Source organism: Heterodontus francisci, chromosome 24 (genome assembly GCF_036365525.1).
Source record: "Heterodontus francisci isolate sHetFra1 chromosome 24, sHetFra1.hap1, whole genome shotgun sequence".
NCBI lineage: Eukaryota > Metazoa > Chordata > Chondrichthyes > Heterodontiformes > Heterodontidae > Heterodontus > Heterodontus francisci.
The window spans coordinates 44,368,867-44,395,693 of record NC_090394.1 but is presented as its reverse complement, the minus strand read 5'-3'; the positions used below and the strand labels follow the sequence as shown (position 1 = coordinate 44,395,693).

General features: G+C 42.9%; 1 protein-coding gene across 1 annotated transcript in view; it reads left to right on the top strand.

Moving 5' to 3' along the window:
• The window catches only part of unkl (unk like zinc finger), a 191,751-nt gene that overhangs the window by 122,072 nt on the left and 42,852 nt on the right, over positions 1 to 26,827 (top strand). The window contains 4 exon segments of the mRNA XM_068056094.1: positions 11,559 to 11,740; positions 12,762 to 12,950; positions 14,673 to 14,738; positions 15,999 to 16,164. Coding sequence (XP_067912195.1) covers positions 11,559 to 11,740; positions 12,762 to 12,950; positions 14,673 to 14,738; positions 15,999 to 16,164 — 603 coding nt within the window.

Genomic DNA, 26,827 nt, shown 5'->3' with positions numbered 1-26,827 from the left:
AAGAGTGGCGAGTCGAAGAGACTTAGCAGTTGGCAGGAAAAAGGACAGAGGCGCAAGGAGAGAGCCAACTGTGTAACAGCCCCGACAACCAATTTTATCTGTAGCGCCTGTGGAAGAGTCTGTCACTCTAGAATTGGCCGTTATAGCCACTCCAGGTGCTGCTGTACAAACCACTGACCACCTCTAGGCACTTACCCATTGTCTCTCGAGACAAGGAGGCCAAAGAAAGAAAGAAAGATAGATTAATGAGAATGGTGGTGGGGGAACCAATACGAGGGAAAAACATACTTGACCTCGTCCTCACCAATCTGCCTGCTGCAGATGCTTCTGTCCATGACTGTATTGGTAGGAGTGACCACCGCACAGTCCTTGTGGAGACGAAGTCCCGCCTTCACATTGAGGATACCGTCCATCGTGCTGTGTGGCACTATCACCGTGCTAAATGGGATAGATTTCGAACAGATCTATCAATGCAAAACTGGGCATCCATGAGGCGCTGTGGGCCATCAGCAGCAGCACAACTGTACTCAACCCACAATCTGTAACCTCATGGCCTGGTATATCCCGGCATATTCCCCACTCTACCATTACCATCAAGCCAGGAGACTAACCTTGGTTCAATGAAGAGTGCAGGAGGGCATGCCAGGAGCAGGACCAGGCATACCTCAAAATGAGGTGTCAACCTGGTGAAGCTACAACACAGGACTATCTGCATGCCAAACTGCATAAGCAGCATGCGATAGACAGCTAAGTGATTCCATAACCAACGGATCAGATCTAAGCTCTGCAGTCCTGCCATATCCAGCCGTGAATAGTGGTGGACAATTAAACAACTAACTGGAGGAGGTGGCTCCACAAATATCCCCATCCTCAATGATGGGGGAGCCCAGCACATCAGTGCGAAAGATAAGGCTGAAGCATTTGCAACAATCTTCAGCCAGAAGTGCCGAGTTGATGATCCATCTGTGCCTCCTCCTGAAGTCTCCAGCATCACAGATGCCAGACTTCAGCCAATTCGATTCACTCCTCGTGATATCAAGAAACGACTGAAGGCACTGGACACTGCAAAAGCTGTGGGCCCTGTCAATAATCCGGCAATAGTACTGAAGACCTGTGCTCCAGAACTTGCCGCGCCCCTAGCCAAGCTGTTCCAGTACAGCTACAACACTGGCATTTACCCTGCAATGTGGAAAATTGCCCAGGTATGTCCTGTACACAAAAAGCAGGACAAATCGAACCCAGCCAATTACCGCCCCATCAGCCTTCTCTCTATCATCAGTAAAGTGATGGAAGGTGTCATCAACAGTGCCATCAAGCAGCACTTGCTTCACAATAACCTGCTCAGTGACGCTCAGTTTGGGTTCCGCCAGGGCCACTCAGCTCCTGACCTCATTACAGCCTTGGTTCAAACATGGACAAAAGGGCTGAACTCAAGAGGTGAGGTGAGAGTGACTGCCCTTGACATCAAGGCAGCATTTGACCGAGTTGACCAGAAACTGAACTGGAGTAGCCATATAAATACCGTGGCTACAAGAGCAGGTCAGAGGCTAGGAATCCTGAGTCGAGCAACTCACCACCTGACTCCTCAAAGCCTGTCCGCCATCTACAAGGCATAAGTCAGGAGTGTGATGGAATACTCTCCACTTGCCTGGATGGGTGCAGCTCCAACAACACTCAAGAAGCTCGACACCATCTAGGACAAAGCAGCCAGCTTGATTGGCACCCCATCTACAAACATTCACTCCCTCCACCACCAGCACAGTGGCAACAGTGTGTACCATCTACAAGATGCGCTGCAGCAGTGCACCAAGGCACCTTAGACAGCACCTTCCAAACCTGCGACCTCTACCAACTAGAAGGACAAGGGCAGCAAATACATGGGAACACAACCACTTGCAAGTTCCCCTTCAAGTCACACACCATCCTGACTTGGAACTATATCGCCGTTCCTTCACTGTCGCTGGGTCAAAATCCTGGAACTCCCTTCCTAACAGCACTGTGGGTATACCTATCCCAAATGGACTGCAGCGGTTCAAGAAGGCAGCTCACCACCACCTTCTTGAGAGCAATTAGGGATGGGCAATAAACGCTGGCCTGGCCAGCGTCGCCCACATCCCATGAATGGATAAAAAAAAAGCATTTTATTCCAGATGTATTAATTAGTTGAATTTAAATTCCCCCAGCTGCCATGATGGGATTTGAACTAATGTCCCTGAGCATTAGTCCAGGCCTCTGGATTATTAGTCCAGTAATATTATCACAATGCTGTCATCCACCTTGAGTCGGAAAAAATTGCTGGGTATGGTGAAAGAGTGGGGGCAGAGTTGGAGTGGGACTAATTGGATAGGTATTTCAAAGAGCCAGCATAGGCATGATGAGCTGACTGACCTTCCATACTTTACTATTCTGTGAATACCTATAAATGATTTGAACTTGGAATGGGGAGCACAATACTGAAATTTGCTCATTGACAGTTTTGTCAAACTGCAAAGAGATCTGTAAAGGACTTCAATAGGGCATGGAACAGCTTAACAGAAAACACAGAAAGATGGCAAGCACAATTTAACTTGGCAGGTGTGAGTTAATGTATTTTGGGAAGAAAATGGGACTATACACTCAATGGGTAGATGCTGAAACATGGCTGAACATAGAAACCTGGGGATTCAAATACATAATTCCCTGAAAGTGTTTGGAAGTAAAGATTCATAGTCGTAACAGCACAGAAGGAGGCCATGTGGCCGATTGAATCCATGCCAGCTCTCTGTAGAGCAATCTAATAAGTCCCTTTACCCAGCACTTGCCCCGTAATCCTGTCAGTTTATTTCTGCCATATGCCCATCCAATTTCCTTTTGAAATCATTCATCGTCTCTGCTTCCACTACCCTCTTCAGCAGCAAGTTCCAAGTCATGACCGCTTACTGCATAAAAAAGTTCTTCCTCATATCTCCCCTGCATCGCTTGGCCAAAACCACAGATCTCTGTCTCCTAGTCCATCAGCTAATGGGAACAGCTTTGCTTTGACTACCCTGGAACCTTTCTTGTAAATCTCTACTGTACCCTCTCAAGGACCCCAACATCCTTCCTAAAGTGTGGCAACCAGAACTGGATGCAATGCTGTAGTTGTTTTATAAAGGTTCAGCATAACTTCCCTACTTTTGTACTCAATACCTCTATTTATAAAGCCTAAGATGCCGTATACTTTGCTAACCACTTTCTCAAAATGCCCTGCCACCTTCAAAGATCTATGCACATGAACCCCTAGATCCCTCTGTCCCTCTATACTCTTTAGAACTGTGCCATTTAGTCTGTATTGCCTCTCCCTATCCCTTTCGCCAAAATGTATCACCTCACATTTCTGTGTTAAATTCCATCTGCCGCTTGTCTGCCTATTCTGTTAGCCTATCTATGTCCAGTTGCAGTTGATTGGTATCATCCTTATTGTCTGCCACACTTCCAAGTTTGGTATTATCAGCAAATTTTGAAATTTTACTCTGTATTCCAATATCCAAGTCATTTATGTATGACGAGAAAAGTAGTGGTCCTAGGACTGCACCTTGAACACCACAGTTGACCATCCTCCAGTCTTAAAAAGCATTTGCCATCTCTTGCTGTTTTCTGTCCTTGAGGCACTTTTTAAACCAAGCTTCCTATTCCATGAGCCTCGATTTTAGTAACCAGTTTCGATGTGGTACTTTGTCAAATGCTTTCTTAATATCTATATAGACAACATCCATTGCTTTTCCTTCATCCATGTTCTCTGTTACCTCATCACAAAAATCAATTGGATTAGTCAAGCACAATCTGGATTTTATAAATCTGATTCTGATTAGGCACTCTACAGCCTTCTGGACTCAATATTGAGTTCAACAATTTCAGAGCATGACTGGCTTTTTAAAATTTTTTATTCTTTTTAAATTTCATTATATTTTTAACCGTGTGCCTGTCTTAAACTTGTTTTTCATGTTTGTGCTTTTGGACAGAGCTGCTAATTATTCTGCCATTAACACTCTCTCTGGACTTATGCTTTGTTTTTCACTACAATGATTAGCACTCTCTTTGCCTTTGTTCTATGACATTTTTGTCATTTAATCTCTCCTGCCCTCTGCCCTGTCACACACATTCCCTTTTGTTCTCCTTCCTCCCCCCCCTCCCCCCCCCCCCCGCCCAAAACCTATTGCTCAAAACCTATTGTATTTCTAACCTTTGCGAGTTCTGACGAAAGGTCACAGACCTGAAATGTTTTCTCTGTTTCTGTCTCCATAGAACCTACTGAGTATTTCCAGCACTTTCTGTTTTTATTTTATATTGTATATGATTGACTGTATTAAGTGGGAAATTTTAAAATGTATATGTTGTGACTTGTGGAGAAGTGGGACTAGAATAAACAGTGCACTCTTCTCGCCTCGGTCACAACCGGACAAAGACATAATCCATTTGGTTAGAGTTAAGAAGCAATGATGGGATGAAAGGTCACCGACCTGAAACGTTAACTCTGCTTCTCTCTCCACAATTGCTGCCAGACCTGCTGAGTATTGCCAGCACTTTCTGTTTTTATTTCAGATTTCCAGCATCTGCAGTATTTTGCTTTTATTTCAGTATGCACTATTTTTCCCAGAATGGAACACACAAAGCAAATTTCTTGAACGAACAAAATTAACAGTTTATTTTAGGACAAGTCTTAACTAGTAATGAAGTAAAGCATAAACGCACAGAAATTTTTCAAGTTCCCTTTTTACCGTAACCAACTTTTAAAGTCCCTTTTTACCGTAGCCCCACACACTGTCACGTACACACACACACACACACACAAATACCAGTTAACCAAAAAAAAAGGATTTAAAAAAAAAAATTCAGAGCTCTGCTACAGACAAAAAAGCACTTGGGCTGATTACGTGCTCATTTTTGAGGAAAACCCAGAACAGTTCTTTTCAGGTGGCATTGAGAATTAATGTAGCAGGCGTTGTCCAAAAACATGAGACGAGATGAATTGATACACTGAACTTCTCAGTGTCTTTTAGAGATTTGCTGGAAAGAGAGCTGGGTTGTGGTCTTTTCTCCTTCCTTCACTTCTTCAGGCTAAATATATCAGCTGCTCACTCCAGAAGGTAAAACACACTCTGACACACAACCAAAAGCTTGTGAGTTTGCCGCCCTGAGGTGCGCTCTGCTGCTCCCTGGGCTTGTCCAATCAAGGGACGTGCCACTGACTTCTCTGCCCACGTCTCCCTTTTACCAGGGTTTCTGTTCTATTTGTAACTTGAATCATGTGACAACCAAAAACATTGTTGCCAACCAGTTCTTTCAGTGCCTTCTAAAAAAAAAAAAACTGGTCCAATATTTGTTCAGTTTGACTATGAATTCCTCAAAAAATATTTGAACAAAAAAAAAATCACTTCCATAAACACCTCCAACCTCGGAAGAATGAAATGCCATTTTTTTAATGCGTTTCATTACCAAGTGCGGGAAAAATTGAAGATAAAAAATTTTAAAACACATTTTCACACTCATACTCATTCATTCTTTTCTTGTAGTTAATAAAATTCTGCTCTGTACCCTCCTTCATTCAGACAACTCGAACAAAGTTAGATCCTCGATAAAACATCTGTAATAACATTTTTGCCCGCAATGTGGATAATCTCCAAGTGTTAAGGTTGTAACAGTAAACTCAATCAGAATAGTCTGGCATTCTGGTTTTTAATTTTTTCTACAAAGTTGATCACCAAATCAGCCGACTGCAACCTTCCTAACACAGTTGTACCAAGCAAGGATTGGGTAGACGTCAGTCTTTGTTATTGCATTAATTTTTCGGTAGTCTATGCAGAGCCTAGTTGAACCGTCACGTTTAGACATTGATACTACTGGTGAACTCCAGCTGCTTTGATTGGGTTCTATTAGGTGGTTCTCCAGCAGGTATTGGATTTCTGCTTTTACCTGGGCCTGCTTCTCTGGACTTAAGCAGTAAGGGTGCTGTTTTATAGGAACGGATTCCCCTGCGTCATGTGTGGCTAAGGTTGTCCATCCTGGCTTATCCCAACAAACACTTTTAAATGCTGTGAGTAGCCTTGTTAGGTCTTCTAGTTGGTTTGCATCTGACTATGAAAGCACAGTGTCCAATCTCCTTAGCAATTCAGTATTAGCTAACCGGATAGTGGGAGGTTCAATTTGAGAATTGTCTAGGCCTCCTTCTGCCTCATCTTCACTATCCCTGTCATCCTTCACTGTCTGTACTGCCTGACATACCCGTGCTTGCTTATCCACTTCCCGGCGGTAATATTGTTTGAACATATTGATATGACACAGTCGATTCTTTTTCCTGCGATCTGGGATGTCAAATAATTTACTTCACCAATTCACTTGACCACTTTATATGGATCACTGAATCGTGCTTTCAGTGCTTCACCCTGTAAAGGCAGTAATACCAACACTTCATCCCCAGGTTGAATTGTTTGGATCTTAACATGCTTGTCTGTCTGCCTGCCCATTTCTTAATAGTTGTTTGGGAAGCTTTAAGGTGTTGCTAAGCCACTTTGCAGGCTCACGTGAACCGTTCCCAGAACACAGATACATAATCTAGCACAGAAGATTCAATTAGTTTTAGCGAACCTCTTAACTCATGTCCATAAATAAATTCAAACGGACTAAAACCTGTAGATTCATTAGGTGAATTCCTAGTGGCAAACAGAAGAAATTCTAGCCCTTTATCCCAATCGTGGGGATATCCATGACAGTATACCCTGATCATCGTTTTGAGGGTCTAATGCTACCTTTTTAAAGCTCCTTGTGTTTGTGGGTGGCATGATGAAGACTTTACCTGTGTTATACCCAAATTATCCATAACTTCCTGAAAAATTTTAGACATAAAATTGGAACCTTGATCCAACTGAACCTCAATCAGTAATCCATATCTAGTGAAGAACTAGGTTAACTTCTCTACCACGACCTGAGCAGAAATTGTTCTCAAAGGAATGGCCTCTGGGAACTGAGTAGGCACATCCATGATCGTGAGTGTATATTGGTATCCTGCTTTTGTTTTTGGTAAAGGTCCTACACAATCTACCAACACCTTACTAAATGGCTGTCGTAAAAACTGATATGGGAATTAGAGGTGCCGGTTTTATGGCAGGTTGTGGTTTTTCCACAATCTGGCACGTATGGCATGTTTTACAAACTGCACCATGTCCTTGGAAAGACCTGGCCAGTAAAAATGTTGACCTATATGTGATTTGGTCTTCCAGATCCCCAATGTCCCTCTATAGGAATTTCATGCACTGTCCTTAATAGTTTTTTTTTATTCGTTCATGGGATGTGGGCATGGCTAGCCAGGCCAACATTTATTGCCCATCCCTAATTGCCCTTGAGAAGGTGATGGTGAGTCGCGTAGAACCGCTGCAGTAGATGCACCCACAATGCATTTAGGAAGGGGGTTCCAGGATTTTGACACAGCAACAGTGAAGAAATGGCAATATAATTCCAAGTAAGGATGTGTGTGGCTTGGAGGGGAACATGCAAGTGGCGGTGTTCCCATGCAATTACTGCCCTTGTCCTTCCAGGTGGTAGAGGTCACGGGTTTGGAAGGTGCTGTCTAAGGAGCATGGTGTATTGCTGCAGTGCATCTTGTAGATGGTAAACACTGCTGTCACTGTGCATCGGTGGTGGAGGGAGTGAATGTTTGTGGATGGGGTGCCAATCAAGCCGGCTGCTTTATCCTGGATGGTGTTGAGCTTCTTGAGTGTTGTTGGAGCTGCACCCATCCAGGCAAGTGGAGACTATTCCATCACACTCCTGACTTGTGTTTTGTAGATGGTGGACAGTCTTTGGGGTGTCAGGAGGTGAGTTACTTGCTGCAGGATTCCTAACCTCTGACCTGCTCTTGTAGCCATGGTATTTATATGGCTACTCCAGTTCAGTTTCTGGTCAATGGTAACCCCCAGGATGTTAGTGGGGGATTTAGTCCCATGGGTTTTCCCTGCAACTTCCAGCATTCTGCACGAAGATGTCCCACCTAGTGACATTTAGGCTTGCGACCTCACTTCCATCCTCAGCATCTTCCTATCTGACCTGAGGAGGAGATCCCGGGGCGTTTCCAGCTGCCCCTTCATGTCCCCAGCCACTTTCCTTCATTTCACCCTCCCACCTTTTCTTCTTGGTTTTGTGGCGGTGATGGACAAAGGGTTTGGGTTTATACACAAGCTCATAATCATCAACAATTTCCGCTGCCTGTCTGGCCATTGAAACCTTCTGGTGCTCTACATGGGTTCTTACTAATGGAGGGAATGTATTTTTAAATTCTTCCAGGAGAATTAGTTCCGAAGTTTCTCATATTTGGCCTCCATCTTTAGTGCCCATATCCAACAATCAAAATTAATTTCTTTTACCCACTCAAATTTCTATACGTCTGACCCAGACAGTCTCCAGAGGTTCTGAAATTTCTGTCGGTAAGCTTCAGGGACTAACTCATTAACAGCGAAAATAGCCTTTTTTGCCATCTCGTAATCTGCAGAAGCCTCCTCAGAAAACATGGCATAATCTTCATGAGCCTTGCCCATCAACCTACTTTACATAAGCAGTGTCCAGCTTTCGTTTGGCCACTTTATCTGTTTGGCTATCTTTTCAAAAGAAATGGAAAAATGCCTCTACAACCCTTTCCTCAAATTTTGGGAGGGCTTGAACAAATTTAAACAGCTCTCCACTGGTCTTGAGCTGGAGACAGGTCTTTCCCCACCAGAATTTTCACTGGAGTCAAGATCACTCTTTTGACTTAGTTCAAGCTTTCTAATATGGTGTTCTCTTTCTCTCTCCTTTTCTTCGAAATCAAGTTTTTTTTTTTATTGTCAATTCTCCTTCAAGCTCAAGTTGTTTTTTATTCCCATTGCTTTTTCCTTGTCAAGTTCAAGGTTCCTCATCTGTAACTGAATTTTAGCTAATTCAACTGCTCTACCCTCTGGTTTGCTTTTTTCTTCCAGTTTCAAATGGTGTGCTATTCAATTATGTCTACTTTCTTAGTTCCTGGTTTTAACTCTAACACCAACGGGTCTGCCAAATCCTTTAGTTTAATCTTGGTTAAGTATCTCAAATCACTCAAGGATACATCCTCCTTCCCAGAAAAGTCGAGCAACTTTTAAAGACATTCCGGTGGTGTAAATTTTATTACAAAAGAAACTGTTTTTTTTTCTTTCTCCTTTTTCAATTATTATTGCCCCACTTACAATTGTACGTCGTCAGCATTGGGTTTATCTCGGAAAGAGAGCCCACAGTTATATTTGTTACGACTGAGGCGGGAGGACTGCACTGTTTTATTCTAGTCCCACAGATCACGACATATTAACTTTTCCCACTTACTAATACAGTCAATCATATACTCTATTTTTCCCAGAATGGAACACACTAACCATATTTCTTTAATGAAGTTTATTTTAGAACAAGTCTTAACTAGTAATGAAGTAAAGCATAAACATACAGATAGAAATGTTTAAAGTTTCATTTTTACCATAGCCAACTTTTAAAGTCCTTTTTTACCTTAGCCCCACACTCTCTCGCACGCACGCACACACACACACACATACATGCACCATTTAACCGAAAAAATGAAAGGGATTTTTTAAAAATTCAGAACTCTGTTACAGACGAACAAGCACTTGGGTTGACAACTTGCTCTTTTTGAGGCAAACAGCAGATGAGCTATGTTGTTCCAAAACTGGCATACAGCTTAACTTCTGAGTATACGTAGACAAATCACTGGGATCTTTTAGAATAGTTGTTTTCAGGCAGCATTGAGAATTGATGTCGCAGGCTTTCTTCAAAGCTAGGAGATGAGATGAATTGGCACAGTGGACTTCTCGGGGTCTTTTAGAGATTTGCTGGAAAAGGAGTTGATTTGTGGTCTATTCTCCTTCCTTCACTACTTCTTCAGGCTAACTTTATCAGCTGCTCACTCCAGAAGGTAAAGCACACTCTGTCACACAACCAAAAGCTTCTGAGTTTGCTGTCCTCTCAGGTGCTCTTTGCTGCTCCCCTGAGCTTGTCCCATCAAGGGGCAAGCGACTGTCTTCTCTGCCCACATCTCTCTCTTACCAGGGTTTGTGTTTTATTTTTAACTTGAGTGACAACCAGTAACATTGTTGCCAACTAATTCTTTCAGTGCCCTCTCGAGAAAAAAGTGGTCCAACATTTATTCCGTTTGACTATGAATTCCTCAAAAAATATTTTAACAAAGAAAAATCACTTCCATCATAGCCCCCTGAAGGTCATCATCCCTTTCCAACACTACAACGTCTTCCCTAATGAGTACTGCCACCCCACCTCCCGTTTTTTCTTCCCAATATTTTCTGAGCACTCTGTATCCTTGAATATTAAGTGCCCAGTCTTCACCATTTTTAAGCCACGTTTCCAATAATGCCACTACATCATATTCCCACAAGGCTATTTGTGCTTGTTGCTCACCAGTCTTATTCACCACACTTTGTGCATTGTAAACATGTCTTTATGTTCCTGTAGTGCTTCTTAGTCTGCTCCTCTCCAATATGGTACTACTTCCTTCTCTAGTACCATCCGACACTCATTCCTTTATGTACCTTATTCCTCTTTTCAGCTTCATATGCTGGTGCGAATTTATTTTAAACCCTGCCCAACCACATGAGCCAGCCTTCCCTACGAGGATATTGGTCCCAGTCCTGTTGAGGTGTATCCCATCCCTTTTGAATAGGTGCCTCCTGCCCCAGAACTGGTCCTAATGTTGCATTCTAGAGGGGTGAGTTGGATGGGGAGGAGATTAGCAAAATTAGCCCTCAGCAGGCATGCTGGGCAGGAAGGCCAGCAAAAGAGTAGGGTTGGGCAGTTGGGGTTATTTCATATATTGAGGCAACGCTGAGAGCCTCGTTGGTTCTTCAGAGGGTGTCAAGAAAGGCATAAAGGGAATCTGTAGGCTTATTTAAGCGAGAGTCAACCCTAGGGTGACAGCAGGAGAGTAAGAAGGTCAAGGAGTGCTGAAGGGTTGGGGGAAGGGATCTGGGAAGGCAGAGGAAAATGAAGGGATACAAGGCAAGAATGAGACAGTGGGATTAGTTGTGGTTTGTTCTGGCGACGAACCAACACCGGCAGGATGGGTCCAAAGACAACTTCCTGTTGTGTAATCTTCCATGCCTTTATACTGGAGACATCCAGTGACAGAATGTTAGTCCTGCATCAACTCTTCCTTCCACTTTGTCTTTCTGTTCAGTAGTTGCATATGTGGAGATTTAGTATCCTGGACCATGCAGTTTATGATTTTAGTGAGATGAAGCAAGTATATACTCTAAATATATTGCTGCAATTTTTGAGTGATAGGACACCTGGCTTGCAGTGGTGTGCGTACAATCAAGCTCACGATGCTGTGAGCTGCTGAGGTTTAAAAAGTGAAGTGCTTCCACTTTCTATCGTTGATAAATTTTAAGTTGTTCTGAGACTCCTGAACTCTTAACTCTTAAATAACTGGTTACTATTTGTTTTGTTAATCAAGTAGAGCTCTTAAGTAGAGCAGGGCTTGAATTTTCTGATCTGAATTTCGAATTTTTTCTTTGTAGGGATCCCTTCTACTGAGGAAGTGCAGATTATGAATCAGGTAGCCTCCATGATGCAAGCAGGAGCTGCGGCAGGTGCTCAGCCCAAGCAAGGCACTCGGCTTTATTCAACAGAAAGTCTTGGATCTACAAATGACTGGGGCCCGAGTATTAATTCAGGCAGCAATAATGGACAGATAGGAAACGTGAGTGTACTGCTTAACGGTATTACGTGTATGGTATTTCAGTGCCATCAAACAGCTTATCATTGTACTACTTGTATCCTGACTACTCTGGATAGAACTTGAAACTCTTGTTCATTCCTGTAACATTTTATCTGGTTTTGCTGTCAATATTTTAATGTTATAGGTATTTGAAGTACATCAGTGCCGCACCTACAAATAACCTGAATGTGATCATTTTACTGTTTTCACATCTAGTTGCGATGTAAATGGCCTTGTGATTGATGGCTGAGACTAGTCTTACAAGCATGCTTGCACTTGTATCTTGACCTCTGCATGAATCCTTAATTAGTTCCCTCATTTGACTTCAAAAAAAAAATTGGTGCATATTTATTACAATCTTAATTTTAAAGCAACAGCCTCCCTTTATTTGCGCAAATGACGATCTTGCTTTGTAGTGTATAAAAGGTCTGAAGAGACTGTCCAACTGATTTTTTTTTTGTATAGATGTAGGGAGGTAGATAACCTCAGTTATGAGGAATCAGCTTGTGTTAGCTTTTCACTTACTGGTGTTCGCCCAAGCCACACTGGAAACTCATTGTGAGGGGGAATCGGGAAATCTGCCAGCTCACTAGCCATTGGGAAATTGGGTGACCTGCCAGCCCTCCAGCCATTGGGGAATCAGGTGACCTGTGTGACTGGCTCCTGCAGTGTAAGTCGACCAGCACAAGGCTGATGGATGAATGGGACTTGGTGAGAGTTAAGATATTAGCAACCATAGACAAATAGTTGCTATTTTGGCTTCCGTGAGCAATGTCCAGTTCAGTGGACCTTCAGAGTTCATATAGCTATGTCCCAGCAAGAGATGCTTTGGGGCATTCTTTTTTTTAAAAAAAGTTGCTATTTACCTGCTTTAAAATTTTGTATTGACTATTTACACAATTTTAAAACCATAATAATTAGTTGCCTGTCAATTTGTTGTCTTGTGACTATTAACTGTGAGCACTTGTGTGATTCTGTTGCTTTAAATACTTCTCTATTCCAGGTTTCTTCATCCAGCAGCCCAACGGTTACTTCAAGTTCAGGTAGTAACAGTTCATTGTCTCCTATTGGACCAATAAGTAGGCCCAAATATTTCACTAATGGTAGTTTATGTTCAGATCCTGCGACGTCCAGTGTCTCATCACCGACATCTACATATCCGAAAGCACCGGGGTTTGAACGAGAAGATCAGGTAACTCTCATACAAAATATCTGCATTATAACTGGGGCTAATGGCTAGTCTCTTGTCTAAATATATATTTTTCCCACTCTGTTTTTGCAGTCTTGGACCCCAAAGCCTATTCTGCTGCTATACTTTATGCTGTGAATTCCAGTGTTTGTAATTTGGCTCTTGTACGCAACATTAGGGCTCCTTCTGTACAATGATGTGATCTGGCAGTTTGGAGCTGTTTTGACCACTTCCATTTTAGGTGTCAGCTTTTGTCAATTGATGTCTCTGATGCATAGACTCAGAGATGTCTGCCATTTAAGAGTTCTAAGACTGTGGAACTGTTCCTCGAAGTCAGTGCAGGTGAGTTAATATCAAATCTGAAACCAGAGTCATTTTCTGAGCATCATTTGATGAAGATCAAGGAGAAGGGTTTTGACTTTATTTTATTTTTGAGAATTTTGGAAGGGCAAGAATGCTGTCCTGTTCTTCCTCCCCAAGTTGTTCCCAAGCATTTTGCATGTCTCTCATGTGAGTATCAGGTTGACCTAAGCTTGGGTTTGTCCTAGTGCTTTCTAACTAGTCGCAAGAAAGTGCACAACAGGTCAGAAGGCCCCTCTGTCTATTGGTCCCCCCAGCCATCTGCTAAATTTCATTTGTGGAAGCACCTTCCCAAACGTAGAATAAGGAAGATTGCGGGATGATATAATTGGAGTGCTTCAAATTATGAAGGGATGCGACCAGGTAGATATAAGCAGGCTATTCCAGTAGTTGAGGGTTTTGAATGAGGGGTCATAGATGCAAGATTAAATTTAAGAGATTTAGAACAGGGGGGCAGGAGAAACTTCTTCACACATGCAGTTGTGAGGCTGTGGAATTCACTTCCAAGATTAGCGATTGAGGCAGAAATTGTCAACATTTCAGATTAGCTTGGATAGATGGATGAAGGAAAAGGGGAGGAGGGATGTGGAAAACAGGGTGGTTAAGACTACATGCTTATTGAAGGGTGAACTCTAATAAGGAATGGTGAGACTGAAAGGCCTGTTTCTGTTTTCTATGTATTTCTATGGTATTAGCATTTAAGAGAGAGGGTGTCACCACCACAAACTATATACTGTCACTTGATGTTTGAGTGTCATCAGTCTTCTGGTAGCATCCAAGGAAAGGGAGACCATGTTTAAGAATTTGGCTTGTAATCTTTGCATGAGTGTGGATTGGACAGTATGGACAGTAGCAGATCAGGGAGCACATGACTGGATATTGCACCTTGTAGCAAAAAGCAAGAGCTCATTCAGATCTGTTCAATGGACAATGTTGAAAGTCAAGAGCAATTCAGGTATCCATTAAGAACTTAATTCTTCCGGCAATTTGAGCCAAATATGATGTACCAGTACCAGAAATTATGTAAGGAGCTGGCAATTTTTTCTTGGCCCTTCCCAGGTGTTAGTTACATGTGCGCAAAAGGATGTGGTAAGATCAGTGCAGTATTTTCAAACACTTGCTGGTTGCCATGTTGTGAGGTGACTGTACAGATCTCTTGCACCTGTCATTCTGAAATGATTACTACCCATCTGCCCCTTTTAGAGATGGTGAGCGTGTGTGCAGTTACTGCTCAAACTTCTTCATTCTTCTCCACCTGGGTGGAGAGGCAGTATTGAGTACTGATGAGGGAAGAAATTATTTTTATTGGCGTGCGTGAGATTTGGATTGAAATGGAAGTGCTTACAACTGTTTGATTACTTGCAGGCAAAACAACATAAGAACCAAACACTAGAGAATAACCAGAAATTAAATGAACATGATAGTAAACAGGTGAGTGAAAGACATTTAAAATTATTTTGATAGCAATGGTTTTACCACTTTGAGGTAAATTGGGCATCATTAACATTGCTCTATGTTGGCTGACAGGTGCATAAAAATTACTCTCTCACGATTACCTGAACGTTTGAAGTGTGTTCAGTGCACTGTTTAGTGTAGAAATGTTTGTTTAACCAATGTAGTAAAGTAACTGTCTGAGACTCCTAACTGGACTTGATCAAAAATATTCTCATTTTTTTCTAGAAAATATTTCACTTGCATTAATCCAGGGGTATGAATGTTTACACAGGATCCTCTGGGAGCAATTATGCTGATTTCATCCCCAACCCCCATCTTCCCTCCATCTCTCTCTTGCTGGCACATGGTTTGCTACTGCTTGCGACTGTTCAGTACCTTTTCTTGAGTGGTCGGTCTTGAGTGAGCATGGCAGTGAGTATCAGCAGACAATAAGAACGTGAACAGTATCTCTGCCAATTCCAGTCTGGCATCCAGACGCAAGAACTTGCTCCAAGGATCAGTGGACAACTTTCTAAGTGGCAGATGATAACTGCCTGGCTATTTTTTCCCTATGTCATTTTACTCCAGGGGCAACTGTAGTACCTTCACTTTGCTGGTTGAAATTAACTAACTCAGCAAAGACACTGTCAGATCTGCTAGTCTCTGTGTCTGTGTAGTACAGATGCCGGTGATACATTTTTTTTAAACACAAATGCGTGATTTTTTTTTGATATATTTGTATTTGTTTCTCCTCCCTTGGGTTTTTCTGCATTGGCTCGTATTTTTCTGCCTCAGAGAGCAGACAGTCCTTCTGCATAACCTGGTGTTGGGAAATGTGTGAAAGCAGCTGGGGTAATTCTGTGTCTGATTTCCAACCCCACCCCACCCCACCCCAGATTCCTACCATCAGCATTTAACAGCATGGGCAGGTTTTAAAGCTGCTATTTAGACACTCGTGATGCAAAATCATGCTTATCTTGTAGCACAGTGCATTTGAGCATTTGTTCCTTGATCAAAGGTGAATAAGTAGTTCTGAGTGAAATATTTGTTATTCAGTACTAATGTTTCAACAGGGAAAATATTATTTGAAATAGTGTTTGGAAAAATTGGAATATAAATAGATTTGATTAACTTTTCACATAATGGAGTTTTACCATGGTTGGTGTTGCATTTAATAAGTGCAGTAAAATGCTAACATTCACATTGGCAAGTACATTCACACCCTTGTTTTAATCAGATCCCTTCTGTCCCTTACAGAACCTTTTAAATGTGTTTTCAGTGGTAAATCCACTAGCCTCCAGTATAACATCTAGTTTGGCATCTAGTATTGGATCTGATACTTCATCTCCCTCCACTTTGTCAACGATGAATGCCAAAGCAGTTCCATTTTACCCTGCTAGCAATACTGTAGAATCAGTAATTGGTAAGTGCTAATTTAATTCAGTGACCTTTTTGAATACCACTAGAGCTTGTGTTTTTGGAATTATTGAAAATGATCCCTGGTGGTCAACATGTGCTATCTTGACAAGAGAACATTCTTTGTTCTGATTACACTGCTTGAATTGTACTCTCCTGCTAGATCATGGAGTAGTGTTGACTGAACTTCAGAAGTGGTCTTGACATAAGAGCACAGGGTTCATGTGTAGCAAGCTCTGTTGAAGGTGGATGTTAATTGAGGATAGTAGTGGTTTGGCTGTGATCGGTTCCTACTGTCAAACATTCTATCCAGTCTTGGCTAGAAGAGGATGTATGGGGACCAACAGTCTGCAGCTGCTTTAGTGCTAGTTTTTAGTTTTAGAGATACAGCACTGAAACAGGCCCTTCGGCCCACCGAGTCTGTGCCGACCATCAACCACCCACTTATACTAATCCTACACTAATCCCATATTCCTACCACATCCCCACCTGTCCCTATATTTTCCCTACCACCTACCTATGCTTTTCTTCCAATTCCAGTTGTGCTTTCCTTGTTGCCCTCCCTCCACCTGCAAGCTCTTGTTTCTACCGAAGTATTGCATAGAGTCTTCAAGGTTCATTGTTCCATAGCAACAAAGTTGGGGTCAATACCTGGTGTCATTACCCTTTAGTTTAAATAATGTATCCAACATGTTAGCTGCAGTAAATCAGTGAGTTCAGTGTGTGGTGTGGTACTAAACTGTATGGACCAGAAAGATTCCTGTTTTAAACCATTTCCTATGCTAACTTAACAGCAATGTGTTACAGGGGACCTCACCATCTGTAGCTAGTGGTTCCTGTTCCTGGTGGCTCTGCTGGAAGTGTTTATGTTGGGTGTTGGTTGAACACAGAGTCCATTTTGGCTCTGATGGTCCCTTGTCAAATATTCTCGTATGGATTGCCAACCATCCAAGTACTGCTTACCTTAAGAGATCAAACAAGATCAGGGGTACTTGGAGTTGTGTGTGTGCATGCGCGTAAAGTGATATAGTCATCAATCTCATGTAGAGCATGCTTGTTAGATGAGTATCACTGCTGCCCATAGAACTATACCTCCATGTGAGCCAGTGCTTTCCAAAGAGGAGAGATGTTGGGAAGAAATTTGAGGGAAATTATGCAGTGTCTTTTCACTGATATCATAGATGAGTTCCAGGAGCTGAAAACTTACTGATGGTCATAAATCTAGGGGTCGGCCCACTTGTAGTGCACCAACATATGACTGTTTGAAGAGGAATGAGAATAGGTTGCCAGCCTAGGGAGTGATGCAGGGAAAAGGCAAGAACTAAGTGTGTAAGAACAAAATGGTTCTTTTTAAATTAAGAAGGAAATGAAAATTATTTGCTGACTATCATAATATTCTTCCCTCCCACCTTATCCCTGTTTTTTGTTTTTTGTTTTGGAATTGGATGCCACAGCTAGTTTGTTTCTCTCCCCTTGAATTTCTTGCACCAAATGATAGATATGCAAGTTGGAGGATGGGGAGGGAGAGAGAGGATAGTTAGTGACTTGAGCTTTTGACAAATGAGCATGCACATCTTGTTGATTTGTGACTCTTAAAAACATTTCAAAAATGTTGAAAATCCTTGAGAAATGCTTGTCGTCTGTTGCAATTCAGAGAATGATTTAGCTTTGCTTTTAATAGTAAAAGTTCATTAGCACTGAAGCAACTGAGCTGGTGCATTTTCTGATCATGAAATGTCACGTCAAGTCATTTGACTACCCAAAGCGATAGCACCAAGAAATTTCCATAGCAATCGGACCTTTTTGTTTGCTCCATTTTTGTTGTCTTGTAGCAACTTTCCATATGCACAGTTAGAGTCCCAGAGGTTGTTGATGGTTTTCTGGGGCTGTCAGATTTGTTTGTAAGCTCCTCTGCGCTAGTTCCATCTGAGGAGTCCTGCAAGCCTCTGGGAAGTTTTCTCTCCTGAGTATGTGTGCCAGAGATTTCTTGTTTACTTGTTTTTTTGTGCAGAGATTCAGTAGAATTGGACCATAATAAATGAGGTCTTTGAGTGGTGTGCAGCAGATAAACAGATTTCACACAGATGTGACCGGGAAAGTAATCCTGTTTATTCTAGCTTTTTTTAAAATCTCAATCACCAAGTAAATTAAATTTTTTTGGTACTGAATTGTTATGTTTAGAAATCAATTGACAGTTGTTGTCTTGAGCAACAATCATCTATGTACCATTTAGGGTGCCAGTAGGGGCACTATAATTGGCCTCTTATGGGAGGTGGGGGAAGCAAGGAAGTGAGCTCCGGTTCCTGCTCTTGATTGCAAGTATGTTCAATGAGGACAGGATCAGTTTGATGGTCACCTCTCTCTTTTTTCATCTTTCCCCTGCTGTTACAGTCTGCTCACACTCATTGTCTAGACACTCTGGTGAAAAATGTCCACTTGAACAAGATAATTGAGGGCTACTACCAACTGTGGAACTTGATGCAGCGTAAGGCAGCAGGACAGGGGAGATAGCTGCATCGTAGCATAAGGCAGCAAGACAAGGGGGATATCTATACCACAGCGTAGATCAGCAGCAATGTTCCCTCTACAGCAATCCGGAAGTTCCTGTGCAGGCTACGCGCAAGTCAGCCCTTTTTAAGTTGCCGCACATGCACAGCTGTGCAAAGGAGTTTAAAGGGCCTGCGTACTTAAGCAAATTGACCATGCACTGCAAAAAAAAAATTGAGGGTACTTTGGTCAGCCGGACAGTGGGGATATCTGTCACAGCATAAGGCAGCAGGACAGGGGAGATATCACAGCAGGGTGGAAACAGGAGAGATATCTTTATCAAAGCATAAGGCAGTGGGACAGGGGAGATATCTGTACTGCACCAAAAGGCAGCAGGACAGGGAGATATCTCTATAATCGCTCAGAATACAAGAAAAGTAAGCAAATGCTGAAGAGCAGGTTCTGTACCTGCCATTTTGACTGAACCAATGGAGGATTTGGACATAGAGGATGAAGATAAAATATCCAGCTGTTATGACAGAGCTTCCATTTTTTAGTTAAATTTTTGAGGACCTATTTTTAAGTTGTGGAAAAGGATTCATTTTTTGGAGGAAGAAGATTTCATAGTTACTGGACTCTTTTTATAGTTCAATGAGGGGACACTTGAGATGTTTTTGAAAACAACTTTTTGCTGGAAATCATGTGATTTAAGATAAATAAACGACAGAAACCTTGGACTAAGGAGATATTTAACAGAGAAGCGACAGGACAAGATTTATGAGGGTTGGGGGTTTTTGACTTGCTGTTTGGAGTTTCGCTTTTGGAGAGATTGATTTTGGTTTCGCTTTGGACAGTTAGGTGTGTGGACGGTGTTTTAAAAAATAACTGTTGGAGAAAACTTGCCAAGGGAGCAAGCCCCAATTCGGCTTGTTCCATCTCATTGAAAAGCCGACCAGCTTTTTGATCTCTTTAAGACGCCCTGAGAAGCAAGTGTAAGAAACAGACTGAAACTGTTGCCGCATTTCTCCTGAAAGGCCTGCCAAACTGATCTTGAACGTCGCCTGAAAAGAATTGTTCCAGGAAGATCCCAGTGACAGCCAGAACAATCGACATCTTTCAATATCTTTTTTTTTCAAGAATTAGCAAGTATTTGGTCAAAGTATTCTTTTTTTGTAACAAACCTCTGCAGAGAGAGAATTTCTGTATTTTTTTTCCCAGAGTGTCTGTGAGGGGCTAATTTAAAAAGGGAACTTTCATATTTCAGTCTGTGTGTTAATGCTTTGCTTCGTTACTAGATAAGTCTTGTTTTGATAATAAATAGATAATTTTTTTGTTTGTTAAAGAAACCTGGTTGGTATATTTTGTTCTGGGGTAAAGCGTAGAGTATAGGATTGACCATATCGGTACCTGGGTAAACATTTAAATATATGTTGTGACCGGTGGAGAAGTGGAACTAGAAACGACCGTGCACTCCTCCCGCCTCGGTCGTAACACAACTTATTTAAGAACTTTTGCGGTAAATCGTTGGCTCCCTTCCATCCTCAAACACGCTGTGCTGAGATCGACAAGGAGCAGATTAAACAACGTTCATTTATACAGCATCTTTAATGATGTATCACACCCAAGGCTATTCAAAGGAGTGTTATAAGGAGATATTGGGGCAAGTGAGCAAAAGCTTGGTCTAAGAGGTAAGTTTTAGGGAGCATCTTAAAGGTGAAAAGAGAGGTGGAAAAGTTTAGGGTGAGAATTCCAGAGCTCAGAGCCTTGGCAGCTCAAGGCACAGCTGTCATTGGTGGAGGGATTAAAATCAAGGATGCTCAAGAGGCCAGAGGAGCACAGATATCTCAGAAGGTTGTAGGTCTGTAGAAGATGACCGAGATAGGAAGGGGTGTGGCCATGGAAGGATTTACAAACCAGGATGAGAATTTAAAAATTGAGGCATTGCCAGACCGGGAGCCATTGTAAGTCGATGAGCACAAGGGTGATGGGTGAATGGGACTTCGTGCGAGTTAGGACAAAGAGCAGAAGATTTTAGATGAGCTCAAGTTTACAGAAGGTAGAAAATGGGAGGCTGGCCAGGAGTTTGTTGCAATAGTCGAGTCGAGAGATGGGTGAGGATTTCAGCAGCAGAAGAGCTGAGGTAGGGGTGGAGTTGGGAGATGTTATGGAGGTGGAAATAAACAATCTTAGTGATGGTGTGGACATGTGCTCAGAAGCTCATCTCGGGTCAAATATGACACAATTATGAATATGACACCATTGGTCGCCGTGCTTCAGTTGCCTAGGCCCCAGGCTGTGGAATGCCCTCCCTACCTCTCTCTCTCTGCCCTAGCTTTCCTCCTTGAAGACACTCCTTAAACCGTACTTCTTGGACGAAGCTTTTGGTCAGCTGACCTAATATCTCCTTTTGTGACTCTGTGTCATACTTGGTTTTATAGTGCCTTGGAACGTTTTATTACGTTGAAGATGCTATAAATATAAAAATTGTTGTTATAAATATTGTGAACAGTGGTTTAGCTTCAAACAGTTGCCAGGGAGGAGAGGGATGTCAGTTGTATATTGACACTCCTAACTATGCAATACTTAAATGCACCTACTAAAGGCTGAATGGAACCCATTTGCTTCAGTGAAATGCTGGCAGAGCCTGTGTTCAGAGGAGGATTGTTTTTTCTTGGTGGAATTTGTTTCACTTTAAAATAACAATTGTGCAACAGTACATTGCTACTTTCCACACAGACCTTTTACCCCATCCAAAAGCAGATTGGATGGGACATTTTTTTAAATATAGCCCCATGCAGTTTAGTGCTTTATTACATATTGAGCTTTAGAAATCCAGACCTGCTGATTTTTGTTAGATTTGACATGGAAATCAGATGATCTGGGAGATTGATGAGAATGGGCTGTATTGCCCAGTGCTTAAAAGAGTGAGAGGTGATCTCATTGAAACATACAAAATTCTGAGAGGGCTTGTCAGATGCTGAGAGGCTGTTTCCCCTTGGCCAGAGAGTCTAGAGCTAGGGGGCATAGTCTCAGGATAAGAGGTTGGTCATTTAGGACTGGTGAGTAAGTCCTGGTGGGTATTTTTCAAACTGGATTGAATTGTAAATCATTGTTTTAGCAAGACTTGGTTGATTTTTTAAAATTATAATAGTCTTCTAAAGTTTTAAATTTAAAGGGTTTAGTCATGGCAGGAGAGCTTAAAGCCGTGGTTTGCTCCTCTTGCTGCATGTGGGAATCTGGGAACATTTCCAGTCCCCAGGACCAGCATGTGTGCAGGATGTGTGTCCAGCTGCAGCACCTGGAAGCTCGGGTTTCAGAGCTGGAACGGTGGCTGGAAACACTGTGGAGCATCCGCGGGTCTGAGAGCATTGTGGATAGCACGTATAGAGAGGTGGTCACACCGCAGCTGAAGGGACTTGAAGGAAGGGAATGGGTGACCACCAGGCAGTCCAAGAGAAACAGGCAGGTAGTTCAGGAGTCCCCTGGGGTCCCGCTTGCAAATCGGTATTCCATTTTGGAGGCTGATGAGGCTGGTTCCTCCAGGGTGTGCAGACAGAGCCAAGCTTCTGGCACCACAAGCAGCCTGAATGTGCAGGAAGGGGGAAAGAGAGGAAGAGCAATTGTAATAGGGGATTCTATAGTCAGGGGAACAGATAGGCGCTACTGTGGCCGTCAACGTGACTCCAGGATGGTGTGTTGCCTCCCTGGTGCCAGGGTCTGGGATGTCACTGAACGGCTGCAGGGCATCCTGAAGGGGGAGGGTGATAAGGCAGAGATCATGGTACATGTTAGTACCAATGACCATAGGTAGAAAGAGGGATGAGGTCTTGCATCAAGAATTCAGGGAGTTAGGCAGTAGACTAAAAAGCAGGACCTCTCTGGTTGTAATCTCTGGATTACTCCCAGTGCCATGTGCTAGCGAGTATAGAAATAGGAGAATAGCACAAATGAATGTGTGGCTTAAGAGTTGGTGCAGGAGGGAGGGTTTAAGATTCCTGGACCACTGAGACCGTTTCTGGGGAAGGTGGGACCTGTACAAGCAGGACGGTCTACGTCTGAACCAGAGGGGGACTAACATCTTTGCTGGCGGGTTTGCTAGTGCTGTTGGGAGGAGTTTAAACTAATTTGGCAGGAGGAGGGAACGCAGACTCCTAGCAGAACAGGGACACAGCTAAACACAGGAAAGCAAACAAGTCAGAGGGAATACAGCGGAAGTAAGTTTCAAGGGAGTAAGACCAGGATGGATGGCCTCTACTTTAATGCCAGGAGTATTACAGGTAAAACAGATGAGTTAAGGGCAAGGATTGACATGTAGAATTGTGATATAGTAGCCATCACGGAGACATGGTTGAGGGAGGGGCAGGATTGGCAGCTCAATATCCCGGGATATAGAATCTTCAGGCGAGACAGAGGAGGGGTAAAAGAGGAGGGGGCATTGCAATATTAGGGAGTCACTTACTGCAGTAAGGAGAGATGATATCTTGGAGTAGGCATCAAATGAAGCTTTATGGGTGGAGTTTAGGAATAAAAAAGGGACAGCCACATTGCTAGGTGTTTATTATAGACCCCCAGATAGTTAGCGGGAAATTGAGGAGCAAATATGTGTGCAATTTGCAGAGGTGTGTAAAAATAATAGGGTAATTATATTAGGTGATTTCAACTTTCCCAACATTAACTGGGATAGTCATCGTGTTAAGGGCTTAGATGGAGTGGAGTTCTTAAAATGTATACAGGAGAACTTTTTAGCTCAATATGTAGAGGATCCAACAAGGGAGGGTGCAGTGCTGGACCTAATTCTGGGGAATGAAGCCGGACAGGTGGTTGATGTGTTGGTGGGGGAGCATTTTGGTGATATGGTGATATACCACAACATGGTTCAATTTAAGCTTGTTATGGAGAAAGAAATAGACAAGTTCGAAAAAAAGGTTTTGGATTGGGGGAGAGCAAATTTTAGTAAAATAAGGCAGGATCTGGCCAAGGTAGACTGGAAAGAGTTACTTGTCGGGAAATCTACAGAAGAGCAGTGGGAGGCATTCAAAAAGGAAATGGGGAGGGTACAGGCCCAACATGTTCCCTCTCGGGTATAGGTAGGAGCAGCAAGCCCAGAGAACCTTGGATGACCAGAAACATTCAGGGTACGATGAGAAGGAAAAGAGAGGCTTTTAGCAAATATAAGGAGAGCAAATCAATGGAAGCATTCGTGGAGTACAGAAAGTATAGGATAGAGCTTAAGAAAGCAAAGCGGGGATATGAGAAAGCTCTGGCTGGTAAAAGTAGGGAAAATCCCAAGATATTCTATAAGTATGTCAACAGGAAGAGGATAACCAGGGAAAGAGTAGGACCCATTCGGGACCAAGGGGGAAATTTGTGGGTGGAGCCAGAGGACATTGGTAGGGTGTTGAACGAATACTTCACATCTGTCTTCACCCAAGAGAATGAGGATGTAGATATGGAATTCGGAGAGAGAGACTGTGAGGTTCTTGAGCAAATTGTCATAGGGAGTGACAAGGTATTGGAGGTTTTGGCAGGCTTAAAAGTGGACAAATCTCCAGGTCCTGGCGATTTGTGTCCCAGGATGCTGTGGGAGGCGAGGGTGAAGATTTCAGGGGCTCTGACCCAAATTTTTAATTCCTCTCTGGCCACGGAGGAGGTGCCAGAGGACTGGAGAACAGCTAATGTGGTCCCACTATTTAAGAAAGGTTGTAGAGATAAGCCAGGGAACTACAGACCAGTGAGTCTCACGTCAGTGGTAGGGAAACTATTGGAGAAAATTCTGAAGGAGAGAATCTATCGCCACTTGGAGAGGCAAAATTTGATTAGGAATAGTCAGCATGGCTTTGTCAGAGGGAGGTCGTGCCTAACAAATTTGATTGAATTTTTTTAGCATGTGACCAGGTGTGTAGATGAGGGTAGTGCAGTTGATGTAGTTGACATGGATTTCAGCAAAGCCTTTGGCAAGGTCCCACATGGGAGACTTATCAAGAAAGCAAATGCACATGGGATACAGGGTAACTTGATAAGGTGGATTCAAAATTGGCTTAGCTGTAGGAGACAGAGAGTGATGACAGACGGCGGTTTTAGTGACTGGAAGCCAGTGTCCAGTGGCGTACCACAGGGATCTGTGCTGGGTCCCCTATTGTTTGTCATTTATATAAACGACGTAGATGACTATGTGGGGGTTAGGATCAGTAAGTTCGCGGATGACACAAAGATTGGCCGAGGGGTTAACAGTGAGGTTGAGTGTCTTGGATTACAGGAAGATATAGACGGAATGGTCAAATGGGCAGAAAATTGGCAGATGGAATTTAACGCTGAAAAGTGTGAGGTGATGCACTTTGGAAGGAGTAATGTGACCTGGAAGTATTCAATGAATGGCCTGACACTGGGAAGTTCCGAGGAACAAAGGGACCTTGGCGTGTTTGTCCATAGATCTCTGAAGACAGAAGGGCAGGTTAATAGGGTGGTGAAAAAGGCATATGGGACACTTGCCTTTATCAATCGAGGCATAGATTACAAAAGCAGGGAGGTCATGTTGGAGTTGTACAGAACTTTGGTAAGGCCACAGCTGGAGTACTGTGTGCAATTCTGGTCACCACATTATATGAAGGATGTGATTGCACTGGAGGGGGTGCAGAGGCGATTCACCAGGATGTTGCCTGGGATGGAACATTTAAACTATGAAGAGAGGTTGGATAGGCTTGGGTTGTTTTCGCTGGAGCAGAGAAGACTGAGGGGTGACCTGATCAAGGTGTACAAGATTATGAGGGGCATAGACAGGGTGGATAGGGAGCAGCTGTTCCCCTTAGTTGAAGGGTCAGTTACGAGGGGACACAAGTTTAAGATGAGGGGCAGGAGGTTTAAGGGGGATTTGAGGAAGAACTGTTTACCCAGAGGGTGGTGACGGTCTGGAATGCACTGCCTGGGAGGGTGGTAGAGGCAGGTTGCCTCACCTCCTTTAAAAAGTACCTGGATGAGCACTTGGCATGTCATAACATTCAAGGCTATGGGCCAAGTGCTGGCAAATGGGATTAGGTAGACAGGTCAGGTGTCTTTAATGCATCGGTGCAGACTTGATGGGCCGAAGGGCCTCTTCTGCACTGTATTATTCTGTGATTCTGTTATTGAGATGAGCAGAAATTTCTTCTCTCAGGGTTGTGAATCTTTGGAATTCGCTACCCCGCGAAGCTGTGGATGCTCAGTCGTTGAGTATTTTCAAGACTGAGATCAGTAGGTTCTTGGAATCTAAGGGAATCAAGCGCTTTTGGGGATCAGGAGAGAGAGTGGAGTGGAGTTTGACGGTCAGCCATGATCTTATTGAATGGCAGAGCACACTTGAGGGGCCATATTGCCAATGTCTGTACCTATTTTTTTAGTTATTTCTTAAGTTCAGAGCTCTTGTACTCACTTATTTGCTTTTACTGAAGTATGCTGAAAGGGGCACACACTTAAAACTGAGATGCGAAGGAATTTCTTCTTTCAGAGGGTGGTGAATCTCTGGAATTCTCTACCTCGGAGAGTTGTGGAGGCTAGGTCACTAAATGTATTTAAGGAGGAAGTAGATCGATTTTTGAAATCGTGGGGAGTTGGGGAACAGGCCCAAAAGAGGAGTTGAGGCCTGGGACATATCAGCCATGATCTTGTTGAATGGCAGGGCAGGCTTGAGGGGCTGAATGGCCTTCTGCTCCTATTTCTTATGTTCTTATTCCTGCCATATGGCTCACTGTGGAACCCTTTGTTCTAGTTTCTTTCCTTGGCTACATTAGATTTATTGGGGGCAGGAGTGAAGAATTCAAGTTAGCTTTTTTGTTCTGTAGACAAAATTCAAACAGGTAAGGAAAAAAGTTGGAACTGGGATTAAGTGGACAGTTGTTTCAGACAGTTGTGTTATGACCAAGGTGGGAGATGTGCATTATTTATTCTAGTTCCACTTCTCCACAGGTCACAATATATATTTAAATTTTCCCACTTACCAATACAATCATATAGTCTATATTTTTCCCAGAATAAAACATACCAACCAAGTTTCTTTAATAAACAATAACATTATCAGTTTAGTATAAAACAAGTCTTAACAAGTAATGAGGTAAAGCATAAAAACACAGACTGAAATATTGAAGTTCCTGTTTTACCTTAGCCTCTCACACTCTCTCTCTCTCTCTCTCTCACACGCACGCACGCACGCA